Source organism: Megalobrama amblycephala, linkage group LG3, assembly GCF_018812025.1.
Source record: "Megalobrama amblycephala isolate DHTTF-2021 linkage group LG3, ASM1881202v1, whole genome shotgun sequence".
In the NCBI taxonomy this organism is placed as follows: Eukaryota; Metazoa; Chordata; class Actinopteri; order Cypriniformes; family Xenocyprididae; genus Megalobrama; species Megalobrama amblycephala.
Window position 1 is genome coordinate 48,561,869 of NC_063046.1, and position 20,029 is coordinate 48,581,897.

At 36.4% G+C, this 20,029-nt stretch overlaps 1 protein-coding gene across 1 annotated transcript in view; it reads left to right on the forward strand.

Annotated features, from left to right (window-relative positions):
• dnah2 (dynein, axonemal, heavy chain 2) overlaps nt 1-20,029 on the forward strand; it is a 191,622-nt gene that overhangs the window by 97,652 nt on the left and 73,941 nt on the right. Inside the window, exons 29-38 of the mRNA XM_048185863.1 lie at nt 5,146-5,326; nt 5,774-5,912; nt 8,275-8,492; nt 8,654-8,755; nt 8,836-8,961; nt 9,057-9,167; nt 10,188-10,376; nt 10,470-10,573; nt 18,410-18,599; nt 18,687-18,867. Coding sequence (XP_048041820.1) covers nt 5,146-5,326; nt 5,774-5,912; nt 8,275-8,492; nt 8,654-8,755; nt 8,836-8,961; nt 9,057-9,167; nt 10,188-10,376; nt 10,470-10,573; nt 18,410-18,599; nt 18,687-18,867 — 1,541 coding nt within the window. The remainder of the gene's footprint in view (nt 1-5,145; nt 5,327-5,773; nt 5,913-8,274; nt 8,493-8,653; nt 8,756-8,835; nt 8,962-9,056; nt 9,168-10,187; nt 10,377-10,469; nt 10,574-18,409; nt 18,600-18,686; nt 18,868-20,029) is intronic.

Sequence of the window (20,029 nt, forward strand, 5' to 3'; positions counted from 1 at the left end):
ATCTTCAGATATATCCTGTTATATTCTGATATATGTTTTTAATGCTTTCTTTGATGATCATAATCCAAAATTTTGTCAGCAGAGGAGCTCGTCATGTCATTTATTCATATATTGTAACATGTAGAAACACTTTCTTCTTTCTCAGCCATCATCACTTGTGTCCATTGTGCTGTATTTTTATGGTGGCTTTAGGGCAAAACGCAGAGTCTTCTTAAGTGCACTTAAACTTGATTAAAGTGGCATTATGATTCACAGGGTATTCACGTCGTGTTCCAATGATAATAATTAACATATTTAAATGGAACATAATAGAATATAATTTGTGATCAGTAAGATTTTCTTTAAAGAAATGAATACTTTCATTTATTGCATCCTTGCTGAATAAATCAAAAGTGACAATAAAGACATTTATAATGTTACAAAAAAAAAAATGCTGTTTTAAATGCTGTTCCTTTGAAGAATCCTGAAAATATTAAGGAAATTATTATTAGCATATAAGAATGATTTCTGAAGGATCATGTGACACTGAAGACTGCAGTAATGATGCTGAAAATTCAGCTTAACCATCACAAGAATAGATTACATATTAAAATAAAATTATTTTAAATTGTAATAATATTTCACAATGTTACAGTTTTTACTGTGTTTTGGATCAAATAAATGCAACATTGGTGAGCATGAGACTTTTTGTGAAAACACAAAAAATTGTATCGACCCCAAAACAGTCTAATTTATATATTTAAACATATTTAAAGGATTAGTCCACTTTTAAATACCCTTTTTCTGATAAATTTACTCACCCCCATGTCATCCAAGATGTTCATGTCTTTCTTTCGTCAGTCGAAAAGAAATGAAGGTTTTTGAGGAAAACATTCCAGGATTATTCTCCTTACAGTGGATTTCAAAGGCTACCAACAGATTGAAGGTCAAAATTACAGTTTCAGTGCAGCTTCAAAGGGCTTTAAACGATACCAGACGAGGAATAAGGGTCTTATCTAGCGAATCAATCGGTCATTTATATCGGTCAACAAAATATCGCATTGAACGTACTTTCCGCTTCCGCATTCTTCATAACGCTTACGCTGAATGTTCTACGCCTTCCCTATTCTATTTACGGAACGAACGCGGTGCCAGTTTCGTTTTTTTCCAAAACTTGAATAGGGAAGGCGTAGGACATTCAGCGTAAGCGTTATGAAGAATGCGGAAGCGGAAAGTACGTTCAATGCGATATTTTGTTTATAAAGCATAAACGGTTGTATTTTTTTCGAAAATGACCGATCGATTCGCTAGATAAGACCCTTATCATCTGGTATCGTTTAAAGCCCTTTGAAGCTGCACTGAAACTGTAATTTTGACCTTCAACCTGTTGGTAGCCATTGAAATCCACTGTAAGGAGAATAATCCTGGAATGTTTTCCTCAAAAACCTTCATTTCTTTTCGACTGACGAAAGAAAGTCATGAACATCTTGGATGACATGGGGATGTTTAATAAAGAGTAAATTTATCAGGAAAAGTGTATTTAAAAGTGGACTAATCCTTTAATCTAATTTAATTATCCATGTTTTTTTTTTTTTTTTTTTTTTGAAGAAAGTGTATATGAGACAATGTCTTTGTGCTCTAACCTGTTGATCTCATTCCTAAAATGTTCATGAAATGCTACAGCAAGTTCAGCTAATATCAGTCATTACGGACAGAGTAGTTCACCTCCACCATAAATGCTCTTGGACTTCACTTGTGTTTTTTCCTCAGGCGCTGCTCCAATGATGTGTGTCGAATGCTATATGTGTCTGTCATGTTGCCTTGACTCAAAAACAGACAGATTATTCCTCTGAGTATGTGGCTATAGGTGCCGCAGGCGAGAGATTGTGCCTCGTTTCATGCTGTCGCTCTGGAGGTCAGGTGGCCCACGACTGTCACTCACCTCCTCTTTTTCTCTCCTTCTCTCTGCAACTTTCTTCTCCTTTCTTCTTTCTCTCTTTCCCCAGTAATGCACTACAAATAAAACTTGCTCCTTCCCATCAGCCCTGTCAGTCTTTTCCTCCCTCTGAGAGAAAGAGAGAGTGTGAAGATGTTGTTTTAAGCTATTTACACTCATCTTTTTCACTTTTTTTTCTTTCTTATCCTGCCTTTGTGTCCTTCACTAACTGACATTGCTGTTCTGGATGTGCAAAGTGTGTGTGTCCTCCGTTGCTCATATGCACACACTCTGCATGCAGGGGCATCGGTTAGAGCTTGGGGAGATGGAGAGGCAGAGACAAACAGAGATGAATGACACACACACCTGCGGCTTCAATTTGAGAAATCAAGAGATGTGTGACATGTTTTGTGCCTGTGAGAGAGTAAAACACACTGTGTGTGTCTTTCTTTTGGGTTTGTGTGCTCGTGTCAATGTATTTGAGTGTGTCTGAGTGTGTGTTTGTGCGTGTGCGTGCGGACATCAGGTGCCGGCAGTCACCGCTCATCCCCGCAGTGAGGCTATAGCCATGCCGTTGGCATGGAGACGGCTGCGGCAGCGCGTGAGGCTGCTGCCATGGCAACGCAGTATGCCAAGGAGGGGGGTCGAGAGCCACTGCTGTTCACTTTGTCCTCTCTTTTGTTTGCTTCATACATCTAGCTGTGTGCGCGTGATAGAAAGGGATGTGTGATAGTTTGTCGAAATTAATATCAGACTGAACCTTGAGCTCTTTATATTACCTTCATTTATTTCAGGTGTATTGTGAATGTGCCTTTTGTAAATATGCGTTGTGTCCGTGTACATGTGTGGCTATACTTAAAAGGGTCAGATTTTTGAAAATGTCTTCACAAATATAGTAAACCTCTTCAAAAACGGCATTCGAAGCAAGCCTGACTGTTTAAAATGCTAATAAATCAGCTAAATCATGTTTTGATAGACTGTCTAATGTAAACAGGTTATGCCATGAGGGTTAGATTGTGAGGTGTAAGGTTTAGTATTATTATTAAGGTTTAGTATTGTGTAAGGTTTAGTACTATTATATTTCTATGGAAACCACTGCATCTGTCCATGGTTCTCAACCTTCTACTGTCCATGACAATATTCAAAGGATCCCATGTAGGCTAAAATATTTCTTCTGTAATGGTTTTAAAAAATTAAATAATTTTAATTGATTTCTAGGCATTTCAAAAACCTAGTATTAAAGGGTTAGTTCACCCAAAAATTAAGTCTTTAAGTACTTACCCTCATGGCGTCCAAAACCTGTAAGACCTTTGTTCATCTAAAAAATATCTTAACACAAATTAAGATATTTTTGATGAAATCCGAGGGTTTCTGAACCACACTTGCGTGTGATGCTTACACAGGAGCCGGCCAATAGCGAGTCAGCATTCTGACGTATAACCTGGAAGTGCTGCGCTGTGTTCACAATGTCAACAGCGTAGGAGAATGACAGGGGAGAGAAGAAATTGTTGAAGTCATTATTTTTGTTTTTGCGCACAAAAAATTTATTCTCGTCACTTCATAAAATTAAGGTTGAACCACTGTAGTCACGTGGACTATTTTAATGACGTCTTTACAACCTTTCTGGACCTCAAAAGGTGCAATGTGTGGTTCAGAATCCCTCAGATTTTATCAAAAGAATCGTAATTGACATGAGGGTGAGTACTTAATGACAGAAATTTCATTTTTGAGTGAACTAACCCTTTAAATGTATTTTAATGACCAAAGAATTTACATGATGTTGTTCAGTTGTTCATGATTATTGAAAGTCACAAATAACAGTTTCTGCCTAATAAATTATTTTAGAACCTGTGTGAAAAAAGAGGCCCAAACTGAGCAAAAATATGCAATTTGGTCAAGTTGCTGATATTTATATGACCAAAAAGATAAAATTCTGATAGCTTGTAATTTAACAGATTATATTGAAATGATAATTCATGATTAAAGCTCTGTAGTTTTTATTTGTCGGAGGCAAAACATATAATGCAATGCAATGCAATGGTGATTGAGAGATGTACAAATGAATGTTCCTCAAAAGCCTTATAGATCATGCTTTAACTTGATTTTTCAAAAAAAGAAAAAATGTATGGATAATCAAGTAAGTTAAGTGTTCATCTTGAAATATGACTTAAAATGTAAAAGTTATTCTTGGATTTTAGTTTATATTTTAGTTTATACACGTGAACCATGACCTGAAGAGAGACGTTTTTAGAATTTTACTAAAAGACTTTTTAATTGCTAAAAAAAATATGAAATATCAATCAGACGACAGAAGGAATGTTGTATATTGTGTTTTCAGCAAAGTTTTTATCATGTGGATAGTTAAGAGGCCTTAGAAATGTGCTTATCAAATATGATACAGTAGGCTTTAAAGTGTTAGTTCACCCAAAAATGAAAATTCTGTCATTAATTACTCACCCTCATGTCTTTCCAAACCCGTAAGACCTTCGTTCATCTTCAGAACACAAATTAAGATATTTTTGATGAAATCCAAGAGCTTTCTGACCTCCCTATAGACAGCAACGTCATGACCAAATTTAAGGCCCAGAAAGGTAGTAAAGACATTGTTAAACTAATCCATGTGACTACAGTGGTTCAACCTTAATGTTATGAAGCAACAAGAATAATTTTGTGTGCGAAAACAACAAAAATAACAACTTTATTCAATAATTTCTTCTTTTCTGTCAGTCTCATATGGTGTTCACATTGTAAACACAGTGCAGCGCTTCTGGGTTCTATGTCAGAATGCCAGCTGATGACAACATTAAGGTTGAACCACTGTAGTCACATGAACTACTTTAATGATGTCTTTACTACCTTTCTTGACCTTGAAATTGGTTATGAAATTGCTGTATATAAGGAGGTCAGAAAGCTCATGTATTTCATCAAATATATTTTAATTTGTGTTCCGAAGATGAACGAAGTTCTTACGGGTGTGGAACGATATGAGGGTGAGTGATTTATGACAGAAATTTCATTTTTGGGTAAACTAGCACTTTAAATGACAGTTATTGAAAGAACAAATGCAATTAGGAAATATGACTTGACTTTTAGCTGTTTTAGCTTATTTTAAGACTTATTATTTTAATGAAACCATTTTTGCGGTCCCCTGCTTGAGAACCCCTGGTATATGACGGGTTCTTACAAATATGCCTTCTAAACTGTGTGTGCATATTTGTGTGTGTACTCAGGGGGACAGAGGAAGTGTTCCAGGCTCTGGAGGATAACCAGGTGACACTCTCTGTTATGAAAGCATCTCGTTTCGCCAAAGCATTCGAAAAGGAAGTTGACCACTGGGAACGCTGTTTGTCTCTGGTGTTGGAAGTCATTGAAATGATCCTCACTGTACAAAGACAGTGGATGTATCTAGAGGTACGCACACACACAGCACTTCCTACAGTTTTATATAGCACATTACTCATTCAAATGTTTCTCTTATGCTCTATAACTGTGGTTATATTATCCAGGTATATACACAACACACTCATGACCTTCCTCACACCCGGCTCTTTCTTAATAAACACCAGTCACAGTGCCGTGCATTAGATTACAGAGGGGTCCACTCTCTACATGTGATGCACAAACTCACTGTAAAAGATCTCACACACTCATAACAGAGTTCAGAGGCACACATCTGTTCTCTTGCAGCTGTTGAGGGGAGTAAACAGTGGCTGTCAGCCTGGATATCCTGTGTGTATGAGTGTTTGTAAACATACCTGTGATGGCTCCAACCAAGCACCACACTGCTTTATCTTCCCTTCTGTGCTTTGCTTCGTTTCAGTTGTCTGCTACCGCATTCTTTCTTTTTTGTTTCAATAGAACATCTTTCTGGCAGATGACATACGAAAGCAGTTGGTTCGTGAGACGGCAGAGTTTGATGACGTAAACTCCACTTGGAAGATCATCATGGACCGACTCGACAAGGACAAAAATGCTCTCAGAGGAACACACCACCCAGGTAATAAAGGGATGGTGCTGGACGTCACCGCCATCAGTGGTCTACTGATGGTTGACTGAAAAAAATGCTTTACTGTAAAAAGTCAGTTCAGTTGATGGCTATCTTGGTAACACTCCTGGGCAGATGGATGAAACATGTCCAGGTCAGCTGGAAAAAAATCTATTTTACATAAAGAAAATAAAGCGGGTTAAGCATTAAGAATATGCATATATGTGGGGAAACGGGCTTAATCTATCTATCTATCTATCTATCTATCTATCTATCTATCTATCTATCTATCTATCTATCTATCTGTCCATCTATATATATATATATATATATATATATATATATATATATATATATATATATATATATATATATATATATACACACACACTCACAGGTGCATCTCAATAAATTAGAATATCATGAAAAAGTTATTTTTTTTTCTTTCTGTAATTTAATTCAAAAAGTAAAACTTAAATATATTCTAGATTTATTAGACATAAAGTAAAATATTTCCAGATTTTTTTGTTTTCATTTTGATGATTACAGCTTCCTGCTCATCAAAATCAAAAAATCAGTATCTCAAATTATTAGAATATTTAATTTCAAGTTCTATTAAATTACCATTCTCAGGGTATAAATACTATGTTTAGGTCAGTAATCCCAACAGCAGTCATGGGGAAGTCTGCTGACTTGACAGTTATCCAAAAGACGACCCTCTACAATGAGGGTAAGCCACAGAGGGTCATTGCTGAAAGAGCTGGCTGTTCGCAAGAGTGCTGTGCCAAAGTATATTCATGGAAAGTTGACTGGAAGGAAAAAGTGTGGTAGGAAAAGGTGTACAAGTGAAAGGAATGACCGCAGGCTTGAGAAGATTGTCAGGTGAAGACGATTTAAGAACTTAGGAGAGCTTCAAAAGGAGTGAACTGAAGCTGGAGTCAGTGCATCAAGAGCCACCTCACACAGGCGTCTTCAGGAAATGGGCTACAACTGTCACATTCCACATACCAAGCCACATCTGAACCAAAGACAACGTCAGAAGCGTCTTACTTGGGCTAAGGAGAAAAAGAACTGGTCTGTTGCTCAGTGGTCCAAAGTCCTCTTTTCAGATGAAAGTAAATTTTGCATTTCATTTGGAAATCAAGGTCCCAGATTCTGGAGGAAGAGTGGAGAGGCACAGAAATCATGTTGCTTGAAGTCCAGTGTAAAGTTTCCACAGTCAGTGATGATTTGGGCTGCCATGTCATCTGCTGGTGTTGGTCCACTGTGTTTTCTGAAGTCCACAGTCAACGCAGCCGTATACCAGGAAATTTTAGAGCACTTCATGCTTCCTTCTGCTGACAAGCTTTATGGAGATGCTGATTTCATTTTCCAGCAGGATTTGCCACCTGTCCACACTGCCAAAGGTACCAAAAGCTGGATCAATGACCATGGTTTTACTGTGCTTGATTGGCCAGCAAACTCGCCTGACCTTAACCCCATAGAGAATCTATGGGATATTGTCAAGAGGAAGATGAGAGACACCAGACCCAACAATGCAGATGACCTGAAGGCCACTATCAAAGCTGATCGCCTCCATGCCACACCGCATTGATGCAGTAATTCATACAAAAGGAGGCCCAACCAAGTATTGAGTGCATAGAAATGAACATACTTTTCAGACGCCTGACATTTCTGTTTAAAATACTTTTTTTTGTTGATCTTATGAAGTATTCTAATTTATCGAGATAGTGAATTGGTGGGTTTTTGTTAAATGTGAGCCAAAATCATCACAATTAAAAGAACCAAAGACTTAAAGTACTTCAATGATACATAGCACAAATGTTTCATCAGAAGCAAGTCTTTGGGAACAAATAGAAACTATTTGGAAGTCAATAACAACAGAAACTGTGGAAAAAGTACATAAAACAACGCCAGCAAGAATGCAAGATGTTATCAAGGCCAAAGGACACAAAATACAAAATATAAAGTTTTTTGGTTATTATGTGTGAATAAAGACTATTTAGTTGTTTCAGTTTGTTATTTGCCTAATAAATGACAATACAATTTTTAGTTTTAAACAAGTTTTCAAAACTAAAAAAACAAGAAGAAAAAGAAAAAAAACATTCCTAAAATATTTGTTTTTTCACTATATTATGACAAGTGGTCATAATAAATATATATATATATATATATATATATAATGTTTAGTATTGTATAGGTTGTTCTTGCTAATGCACTTGCATATTCTAGACGAAACCAATAGTAAACATCTTATAATAAAGCTCTTTAGATTGAAAGGAGGGACTTCCTTTTCTACAGTCAACATATTGAGCATTGCAAGGACGAACTGGCAATAAATGACACATGTATGTTCCTTTTTCTGTTGTCTCAGGTCTTCTAGAGAAGCTCTTAGAAATGAACACTAGGTTAGAGGAAATTCAGAAGTCGCTGGACATGTACCTGGAGACCAAACGGCAGGTCTTTCCTCGATTTTACTTTCTGTCTAACGATGACCTACTGGAGATCCTGGGCCAGTCACGCAACCCTGATGCTGTGCAACCACACCTCAAGAAGTGCTTTGACAACATCAAAAGTCTTCGCATCAACAAGGTACATACATACTAGGGCTGAGTGACATGACCAAAACCTTATACTGTATGAGCAATTTAGCAGTTTTATGTCATGTCATTGGTAAATGTGATTTTCCATTTCAGAAATGTATGGGGAAAAGTATGAATATTTAAATAATCTGATTGTATGTGTGTGTATAGGTTGGGATCAGTAACAGCAAGTCGGAGGCCAGTGGGATGTTCTCAGCTGATGGGGAGTTTGTTGAGTTCACTCATCCTGTTCTTCTGGAGGGGCCAGTGGAGGTGTGTTTCCAACCTACAGTCTAACGCAGCCTTTCTTGACAAATGCATTCTTCATTGAGCTTCTCCTCTTGTGTGCGTAGGCGTGGTTGTGTGATGTCGAGCGAACCATGCGCTGGACTCTGAAGGACTGTCTGAAGAACTGCTCTATGGCTCTCAAAAAGATGCCAGGAAAGAGGGGCAAATGGGTGCGAGACTGGCCAGGACAGGTGTGTGTGTGTGTGTGTGTGTGTGTGCACACTGTATGTCTGTCTGTGTACATGCAGCAATTACACAGCAACATGTGCTTTGCTTGTCTTTACAGATGTTGATCACAGCCAGTCAAATCCAGTGGACCACAGATGTCACCAGAGCCCTCATGACCAGCAAAGAGAGAGCAGATAAATCTGCCCTTAAATCATTAAAAAAGAAACAGGTGAGAGGAGCCGAGCAGTTACAGATTTGGGCTAGTGATTCGCAGGTCACCGGTTCAAACACCTGAAAGGGCAATTTATGGATTATATAAAATTATGCTGCCATTGTCCTCTTGGGAAAGAAAGATATTTAGGCCCTAGCTGCAACAGGGGACTGTCCCAGTAATGACAAAAACTCTTCATGAACTAATTATAGTTAAAGTGCAAAAAATGTAAATTAATATTTTATACTTTAATTTAGTGTCAGATTGTGGTGTGTACAGGCTTTAAATGTGCTAATAATTATATCTAGACAGAATCTGCAGACTTTTCCCCCATTTTCTGTGCCAATTTAGAAGGAAATCTGTAGGATTCTCTGGAATGGATTAGAACATGGTGTTAAATAAAGCTTAGAGTACTACACACTTGTTAGTAGCTGAAAGCAAAATAAAATTAGCCCAAATATTTAATTAACAAACACACAAGCAGTAGGGGATTTGTAGAATTTTAGGAATGACAGGTGTTCTTATTCTGCAGAAATCTGCGGAGCTCTCTGTGGAATCCTGCGGGCACAGATTCTGTGCGAGTCTGCTAATAACTGGTGGATGAACTCCATATACACTACTGACTTCACTCAAAAGCCTTTATGGGAAATGAGTTATTCATTTCATGTGTATCTGTACTTGGAGCACAGGATGCACTACATACACAAGTTAATTAAGGACGGCAGCTCAAATGAATTTAATCCAATCACATCTTATAAGCCAAAGCCAGTGAGACACAGAGAATGGCTTAGGCCTGTCTCTGTGTCTTTGAGAGTTGAGATTTAGTCTCAGAGCATGGCTTCTTGGGCTTAAGGAAGGTGGGGATTTTTTTGTTGTTAATTTACATTTACATTACACGTCCCAGCTGATGTTTACCGAGTATGTTTGGAGTAACTAGTGGCTAGGTTTGATCTGGAACTCCTGATCCGTAAAATTAGTTTGTGTTGTGTCTGAGTTCGTCTCTCTTTTAATAACGAGTATTTGCATTGTGATACCCAGGTGTCCATGCTCAGTCAGTACTCTGAAGCCATACGAGGGAACTTATCGAAGCTTCTGCGCTTGAAGATTGTCGCACTTGTCACTGTGGAGGTCCACGCCCGTGATGTCATCAGCAAACTGGCCAAAGCAGGCTGTTGTGACGTCAATGCCTTTGACTGGCTGTGCCAACTCCGCCTGTACTGGGACAAGGTAATGGAGAAATGGGATGGAGAAAACCTATAGAATAGGGAGACGGTTGATTAACACAACTAAATGTCTAAATGTCTCTGTCTGTGTGTGTAGGATGTGGACGACTGTGTCATCAAACAGACCAACACACACTTTCGATATGGCTACGAGTACCTGGGCAACTCTGGTCGTCTGGTCATCACCCCCCTCACAGACAGGTAACCACTGTGATCACTGTATTTGAAGGGATTCATACAGTATGTATAGTGCAGGTCCTAAAATAAACACTTATATTAACATACACTTTAAAAACTTTGGAGTGCTTGAAGTCTCAAATAAAATAAATACTGTTTTGTATTTCTTCATGAAAAGAATGCAATCTTTTTTTCTTTTTCTTTTTCTTTTTTGTCCTCCAAAAAATTTATTTTGCCAGTTACTTATCTGTCCATTACAAAAATTTTTTTTTAAATGTCATAAGTAATGAAAAAAAAAAAAAGTCAAAAACATTTAAATGTCATGAATGTTAAAAAAAGAGGAAAGTCCCCCATGGTGAGAAGTTTGGACATACTTTGTTTACATAATTTTTTATTTCTTTCTCTATTTTCACATTTTGTCATTATATGTTGACCATAAATGAACTGATTGAACAAATCAAAACTTTTACATTTTAGGCTTTTGAGAAATGCGCCGCTCTTTGTTATAAATGACATCTCTGCACACGCTAAACATTCTCTCAATCGTCTTTATGAAGGAAAGCTTTTTAAGTTCCTATATACTGTGCCAGGCACTTAATTGTCTACTTTAATTCACTTTCTTGTCCAACTCATCCATTTCAGAAATTTAATTGAATTTATTATTATTGTTTTTTATTTCAGTTTTGTAATGAAATTCATACATCATATGTTTGCCAATAAAATACAAATTTGTCAAGTGTTTTATGAATGAAGCGTTAAATCAAAAGGTCTGTGTACGGTTGCATAAAAACCTTTAAGTGATTTGACTTAAGAGTATCCCTGAGGGGAGGGGAGGGGGGGTGGGTAGTAAAGAAAAAAAAAAATCTTTAGGAGCATTGCAACAAACATCTTAACTGTCACACTTACCTACAGTTAGTGCAAATCGCGTCAATGGAGAAGCGTTTGCTAAAGTTACAAAATCTCCCAAAGTAAACAGAACATAACGGATTGCTGACCATTACTACAACTATACAGCTGTAATACAATATCTGAATAATACAATATCATTGTTATTGTCCTCACTGGCTTCACTCTATACTGAAGGATAGATTGTGTCTAGACATTTTACAGTACCAAGTTTATTTTGTTGTTTGACAGCTTTAAAATCTATAATGTATATACTGTATCACCCTTAGTAATATTTTGCACTGTTGCACCATTTTTTCATCCATGAACTTCGAACTCATCAACTGTATTTTGTTCATCCTTTAAGTGAAACTTTGCCTGTATGGTGATTAGATTTACTGATGTAAACTTGAGCACCAAAGTACAGAATGATGTGTGCGGTGTTCCGTTATCTTAGCCGCTGCGTGGTATGTGACCGGCTTTACAGTACTGGAAACAAGAAACATAAACCAAGCTGGAACAAGGACAAAAAGAGCCATTCTTTTAGAAGAAGACAAAAAAAAAAAACACTCTAAAGCCATTATAATCCATCAGTCACTCTTATGCACACAGTGAAAGCCTGGCGTGAGATAATTAATACTAGAAATGTTGCTGTCAAGTGCACAGTGGAAGTAATGGGAAAAAAAAGTGAAAACACAGTTGTTCTTATTCAATTTAGTTTTATTTGTATAGCGCTTTTCACAATACACACTGATTAAAAGCATATCATAAGTTTTATATCTATGATACCTCATTTCGATCAATTAAAATGCACATCAGTACTTAGTCCTTCTCATTTAACACGAAATCAGCCTCTGCATTTGAGTTCAGCCAATGACTTAAGGGACTTGTTTTTTGTCCCCTATTTTTTAGGGTGAAATTGTTAATAAGGACTTGTGACAGTGTTGGGGAAAGTTACTTTTAAAAGTAATGCATTACAATTTTGTGTTACTCCCTAAAAAAAGTAACTAATTGCGCTTCTTAGTTACTTTTTTATGAAAAGTAATGTGTTACATTACTTTTGCATTACTTTTTCTCACCTGGGCCGGGCTTGCTTGTTTGTGTTTTAATAACAACAAAAAAAGTTCTGTTTTTGGCAAATGCTAAGGCCCTTTCACACCAAAAGTGAAATTAATAAGCCTCAGGCTGAAAGAAATGCATATTTACGCCTGCACAGTAGAGGGGCTTAAACAAACCTTTCAGCTGTGCTGCCATTCTGGATTAAAGAAGAATAGGATACAGGAGAAGGAAGTTCAACAGTCTTATTTCTAAATCTAATCTAAAGTAATTTTTGATAATTAGTATGATTGAAATAGATCATTGAAGGTCAGCAGCAAAGACATTGGTTAATAAAGTGAGATTAAATAATACATAAAGTATATTTGTGTAATTTAATATATAGTTAATTATTACATGTTTGTGTAAAAATCTTATTGTAAAGTTTTTATTCATTTTGAGGAATACTGAATGTTTTCGTGCAAATGAGATGAATAAATGCATGTTCACATTTAGTTTAGAACTACAGTAACCATCATGTTTACACACACACACCTCTGCACCTTTTTTCTCTCAACATGGGGACCCGAGAGCTGTTAGTCAATAAATGTGAAAAAGTAACTTGCATTGCTTATTTGAAAAAGTAACTTAAATATTTTGTTGTAAATTGAAAAAGTAATGCATTACTTTACTAGTTACTTGAACAAGTAATCTGATTACGTAACTCAGCTTACTTGTAATGCATTACCCCCAACACTGTGCATAACAGAACATAAAGAAACACTTAAGCAATTAAGGGGAAATACTTAAAGGGTTAGTTCAGCCAAAAATGAAAATTCTGTCATTTATTACTTACCCTTGTGCCGTTTTACACCTGTAAGACCTTCATTAATCTTCGGAACACAAATTAAGATATTTTAGTTTAAATCCGATGGCTCCGTGAGGCCTCCATAGGGAGCAATGACACTTCCTCTCTCAAGATCCATAAAGGTACTAAAAACATTTAAATCGGTTCATGTGAGTACAGTGGTTCAATATTAATATTATAAAGCGACGAGAATATTTTTGGTGCGCCAAAAACCAAAATAACGACTTATTTAGTGATTCAGGAAGCATCGGATCATAAATGAATCAGTGTATTGAATCTGCTGTTCGGAGCGCCAAAGTCACGTGATTTCAGCCGTTGGCAGTTTGACATGCGATCTGAATCATGATTCTATACACTGATTCATTTGTGCTCCGATGCTTCATGAAGCAGTGTTTTGAAATCGACCATCACTAAATAAGTCGTTTTTTTGTTTTTTTTTGGCGCTCCAAAAATATTCTCGTCGCTTTATAATATTAATATTGAACCACTGTACTCACATGAACCGATTTAAATATGTTTTTAGTACCTTTATGGTTAAGTTTTCTTAACTTAAGGGCTTTGTTGCAATCGGCCCTTGATGACCAGCTCTCTCAGACAGAACACTGTAACATCTGTGTGAAGCCTGTAGTAATATGCTCATTCTTGATATGTTTATTTCAATTCACATACATTTATAAGAGTGAATTTTACCCAGATGTCATTATGCATGTAGAAGCATTAACACCATTAAGAAATGTAACCTCCGGCTGAGGTATAATCACCTACTCTCTCATATTATACTATAAGTCTCATATTACTAGAGATATCAATATCCTGTCCTGTGTGACACTCAACTCCTGCATTTGACTGATGTGATCAGCTGCTTTGTAATGATCATTATGGGGCCTCTGATGCTGTTATCTGACTTCAGCCATTATCCAAGTCATTATGAGTGAGAGACAGGGATCATGTCATTAACCTTATCAGTCAAGATCTTACCGCCCCATCAGTAGAGCACACCTGCACATAGAGGCAGAGAGAGAGGAGTTCCAGATGTCTCTGTGTGATAACAGAACAAAAATGTGAATATTTTCTTCTAAATGAAATTATGCAGAGATTCTAGCTAGGAAGTGGAGTCAGGAGTCAATGGCGGATTTGCTGTTGTGTGCCTTCAGAGGCCGCAAAAAATCAGCATAAAACATGCCTCCAGTGGAATGAAAGGAAGAATCTAATCCGGGTTTATTATGTTGAGAGGGTGACATCTTAAGCCCACTCAAGGACATGGACAATGTGCTTAAGCCTGTCTGTCTCTTTTCCATCTGTGTATGCGCTTACGGATGCATGTGATTTGAGTGAATTTCAGTGTGTGTGATTTACATCTATCCCCATTTCTATTTAGCCCAAAGAATTACTAAGACATTCCCAGAAGTTAACTACATTTGTAACAAAATCCTCCTTTTAGTGGTGTACTTTAGGAATAAAATGGTTTAAAATAGTCAATAAAACATGATAAAGAAAGAAACTGACAAATGTGATCAATTCCATGCATATCTACAGTATGTTTTGCCTTAACAAGCCACGATTTGAGAGGACGTTTTGGGCCGGATTTTTATTTTTATTTTTACTAAACGACAAATTAGAACAATCCTATAACAGGGTATCTGCGGGGCATTAAAAAGCATTAAAAGTCATTAAATGGAATTTGCAAAAATTAAGGCCTTAAATGGCATTAAAAAGCATTAAATTTTATTCCTACAGGCATTAAATTTTTTAGGTAGTTTTGAAGAAAAATAATACTAACACTTTATATTGAATATAGCCTTCATAATTAATTACTTTGATTTGCTGTCATAAAATATGTACATTGGTGTGATACACACACGGACACAGTTTGGTAATTGCCTCCGACCGGTGCAAAATTGTCGTAACGCCGTTTTGGACAGCGGCGGGCTGGGACCTGGAGACGGAAGGCTCCATCAGTGTTACCAACTTAGCGACTTTTCAGACCCCTTTTACAACTTTTTTCCAAGAAAGCGCATTGTGATGAATATACTTGTTAACCTGATCTAGCTTCCAAGACCCCCCGGTACTGCCGCACGCGTGCGAGATCTTGCTTTGCTGCCGCTACCGCAGGCGTACCTCTTTCTGCGTCTTCTGTTCAGTGAGTGGCTGAGAGGAGCAGCGCATTCAGTTGAGGATGTGCACTCTATCAAAGAACAAATAAAATAGATACTATTGCTTCTAACCTCACTGAGTCATCATTTTACGTGTACATATAATGTTAGCCAAAATCACAGCATTTATCTTATGTGTATTGTGATTTTGTCAGACAACGTTTCGATTATAAATCAGGATTTAACACTGGTTTAACATGTCAGGGCTTGACGCTAACGCTTTTTAATTAGTCCGGGATAAGTGTATTTTTTGAAGGGGCAAGTGAAAGAGAATTTTACTTGCCCGGCCAGACAAGGACCTGATTAAAACGTCAATACAAAAAAAGAAAACAAAAAAAAACAGCGAGAATGATTTGATTACATTTAGTGTAAGTGGCGATAGATAGTGGATAATAATAGGCTGTATAATGGACTGACGATAATAAGGCTGCGCTGTTGAGGCTTGCGCACAATCTCGAGGAGAAATGGAAACATGAGTGAAGCACACACAAAAAGAAACAAAAAGTTAAACATACTGCAGTAAAAATTCAAAATGTGGAGTTTTTATAACTTGATACAGTTAAGCAATATCACATGACCAAGAATGCTGTTTTCCTAAACAGGCTGCCATCATGATTAAAAACATGACATTACATACAACAGTTCAGTTAACAAATAGTTCATATTAAGTCACTTACATTTTAGAAGGAACATTGACTGTTTTTGTTCTATTTTAGCAGCGAAAATAGTTTCAAACAAAGATCACAGCAGAACCATAGCATAGCAACTCTCACCCTGCATCCCAAAGTGCATACTATCCACCCTATCCGCCCTAAATAGTATTGAATGTTAGTAATTTCACATACTATTTAGGATAGAATGTTCATTGAGATGCAGGCTCAGCCTTGTTTTCGCTACTGAATGATTCAGCAATTTGAAGCATTTTGAGTCAAAGATTCAATGACCCATTCATAAACAACTGCCTCATTTTTTAATGAATCAGCCATTGGAATGAATCGTTTAAATGAATGACTCACTTATTAAGATGGTTACTTGACGCCACCTACTGGTTGTTTAGTTTAATTTTTAAAAGTATAATTTCCCCCCCAACATTTCTTACAATCCCATAACATTATTTAATGCAGTTGTATTTTTCTTTATTATAAATTTGTAAATGATTTAATTTGATTGGTAACAGCCCTTAGTGTTTTATTCCAATCAAATTTATTGATCGAATTTAAGAATTTAAAATATATCACAAATATGCAGATTTAAATATGTCAAAGCTGCAATATTCTGAAAGGATATTGCTTCAGAAATTTTAAATTTATATTTATATTTAAAAAAATCCTTTTTTTTTCGAACAAGCAACTGTTTTACTCATACAAGTGAATGACAAGGCTTAACGTCGAGCCCTGTATAAAGTCTTAATGGGCCGCGTTTCAGTCTCCATTTCATATAGTCTGACAACAAAAACAGAAAAATATATAGATGAAACATTTTTATTGGGAATTTGGCTGTATTAAAATACATTATGTGAGCAAAAAGGGTAGCACCAGAGAAGCAAACAAATTGCAGCATGCCGTCATCTATCAACATTTAGCGACATATATATATATGGCATTAAAAATAAAAAAATTGGCATTAAAAAGCATTAAATTAGATTTGATGAAACCTGCAGAAACCCTGCTATAAAATTGCCGATGGGAGTGTAAAGTTCTGTAGGTGATCTAATGAAAATGCACAAATAAAAGAACACAGATGCAGCAGCTCATTTTATTACCAACGCAATCTACCGAAAGCAGTGCAAATTAGCGTAGGGTCACAAACAAGCAGAGCCAATGATAGTCAGGTGTGAATGATCTACTAACACAGGAGCAGCAAATTAAAAATAACATGGCTTGGCAAACAATATGTTTGAATCTTCCTCTGGCATTTCTAATGAACACAGGTGGAGAAAATTCTCTCCCTTCTATCACACGCTCTTTGTTCTCTGCGGGTCCTCCTCTTAGCACCAAATATTGCAGCATGTCAGGCACGAAATGGGTTAAGATGTGCTTTTTTTGCCGTTAAATAATGATGCAAATACCAGGACATTGACTTCTACAAACCTTACTATATCAATAAAGATGTGTATATACTGTATTAGCTTCTTCTCCAACAAACAATGAATTTCTGCTTATTAGTTTTGTTGTTGGAATTTTTTAATTGTCAAGCTCTTTAAAGTCTGTTGGATTCTGATTGGCTGTGCCATTATAGTTGTGGTGTAGACTTCCCTGTTTTAATATAATTAAATGATTATTAACAATTATTATTATTAGTTATAGTTATCATTATAGTTATTGTCCTTGATGTGAACGGCCTTAACAAACCTCAGCAAACTTCCAAGGGGGTCCTCAGAATGACTTTAAATTAATAAATTATTATTCATATTAAAACAACTCAATTAAAATGCTACAAAAACAAACAAACAAAAAAACAACAAGAAATAAACCCTAAATAACTTTTTTACTGAAGAACATACAATTCTTGAAAACTTCGGGAATCAAAAAATGAATGAATTAATTAAATATATCAGTACTCCATGGAGGTTCTGCAAATATTGTGATAGACAATGAGTGGGCCTTCAAATCTCAAAGGAACCACTGATTTAAAAGAAATTTTAATTATTAAAATAATGATTAGATGAAAGGGATATGAATAGATAAAAGGGAGGGAATAGATCCTCATTTAGCTAGATAGGTTGTCTATTTATCCTTCCTTTCTATAAATCCTTCCAGTTTTCCAACAAAGATACATTGCATATATATATATATTTATATGTTTATATGTTTTTCTAAGTTTCTTGCTTTCAGTGATTATATAAATGTGTAAATATCACATATGTCAGTATATGTACAGTACAGTTTGTATTACAGACTGTGTTTGTTCTCTGTGCAGGTGCTACATGACTCTAACCACAGCACTGCATCTGCACCGGGGCGGTTCTCCGAAAGGCCCTGCTGGAACTGGGAAGACAGAGACAGTTAAAGATCTGGGTAAATCTTTGGGCATGTACGTGATAGTGGTTAACTGCTCAGAGGGCTTGGACTTCAAATCTATGGGCCGCATGTACTCCGGTCTGGCTCAGGTATCTAGTAAACCACATCATACAAGCACTTAAAATAAAGAACAGTTAATGTAGTGTTGTTGAATGTGTGCTTTTGTCTCTCTCCAGACAGGTGCGTGGGGCTGTTTTGATGAGTTTAACCGGATAAACATTGAGGTGCTGTCCGTTGTGGCTCAGCAGATCCTGTCAATCCTGTCTGCTCTGGCTGCGGGACTCAACAAATTCCACTTTGAGGGCAGACAGATCAACTTGGTCTGGTCTTGTGGGATCTTCATTACCATGAACCCAGGTGCTCAAACTGCATTTTGTAGTGTTGAGAGGAATAGTTCTCTCTATTCCTGTTATTATTTGCTCACTATTACATTTCTACATCAAGCCAACTTACTTTCTTCTGTGAAAAATAAAACAAATATCTTTTTCCACATATAATGAAAGTAAATGAGGACTGAGGCTGTCAAGCACCCTTTAAGGGTTAGTTAAGCCCAAAATGAAAATTCTGTCATTAATTACTCACCCTCATGTCATTCCAAACCCGTAAGATGAAGATATTTTTGATGAAATCTGAGAGATGTCTGTCCCTCCATTGACTCCATTGATCAGTGAACATAAACAGATGCTCAATCGAACATGAATGACGCACGAGAACAAACCTCTTGCGGAAGCTCAAACGTGCTGTGTAACCAGTGAAGTTCATTTTCATGTGTTATACAGCACGTTTGAGCTTCCAGAAAAGGGTTTATCTCGTGCATCGTTCATGTTCGGTTGAGCATCTGTTTATGTTCACTGATCAATGTTTATATGTGAGTAAAAGCCTAAAATAAATCTCTTCATTATAAAAAGTGATTGAGTCTCTTCAGAAAATTTGGACTAAACTGCTTGATTCATATGAATTAGTTTTACGATCTCTTTATGAACATTTTGATTCGTCAAAGATCAAGTTGCAAAGGCAGTCAATGGCGGGACAGACATCAGATTTCATCAAAAGATCTTAATTTGTGTTCCAAAGATTAACAAAAGTCTTATGGGTTTGGAATGACATGAGGGTGAGTAATTAATGACAGAATTTTCATTTTGGGGCGAACTAACCCTTTAATGACAAAAACTAATCTTTATCTGAAACAAACAAATAATCTTCAGTCTTCAAAGAAGTAGGCATCCCTACTTCTTTCATGAAATTTCACACCAAGGAGAACTGTGGAGGATGTCAAGATTTTCAGTGAATAAACAGTGTATTTTGGTTTCCTTAGACATTCTGATAAAATATGGCTTCGGAACAAATTATACTAAGTAATTTTATAATACTTTTAATGTGTTTTTCTTTTTTTCTTTTTTTAAAGAGCTTGACAGCCCGAGTCTGTTCCTTAGACAGTCTAATAGTATATGGCTTCAAAGCAAATTATACAGAGTAATTTTATAACACTTTTAAAGTGTTTTTTCTTTTTTAAATTTTT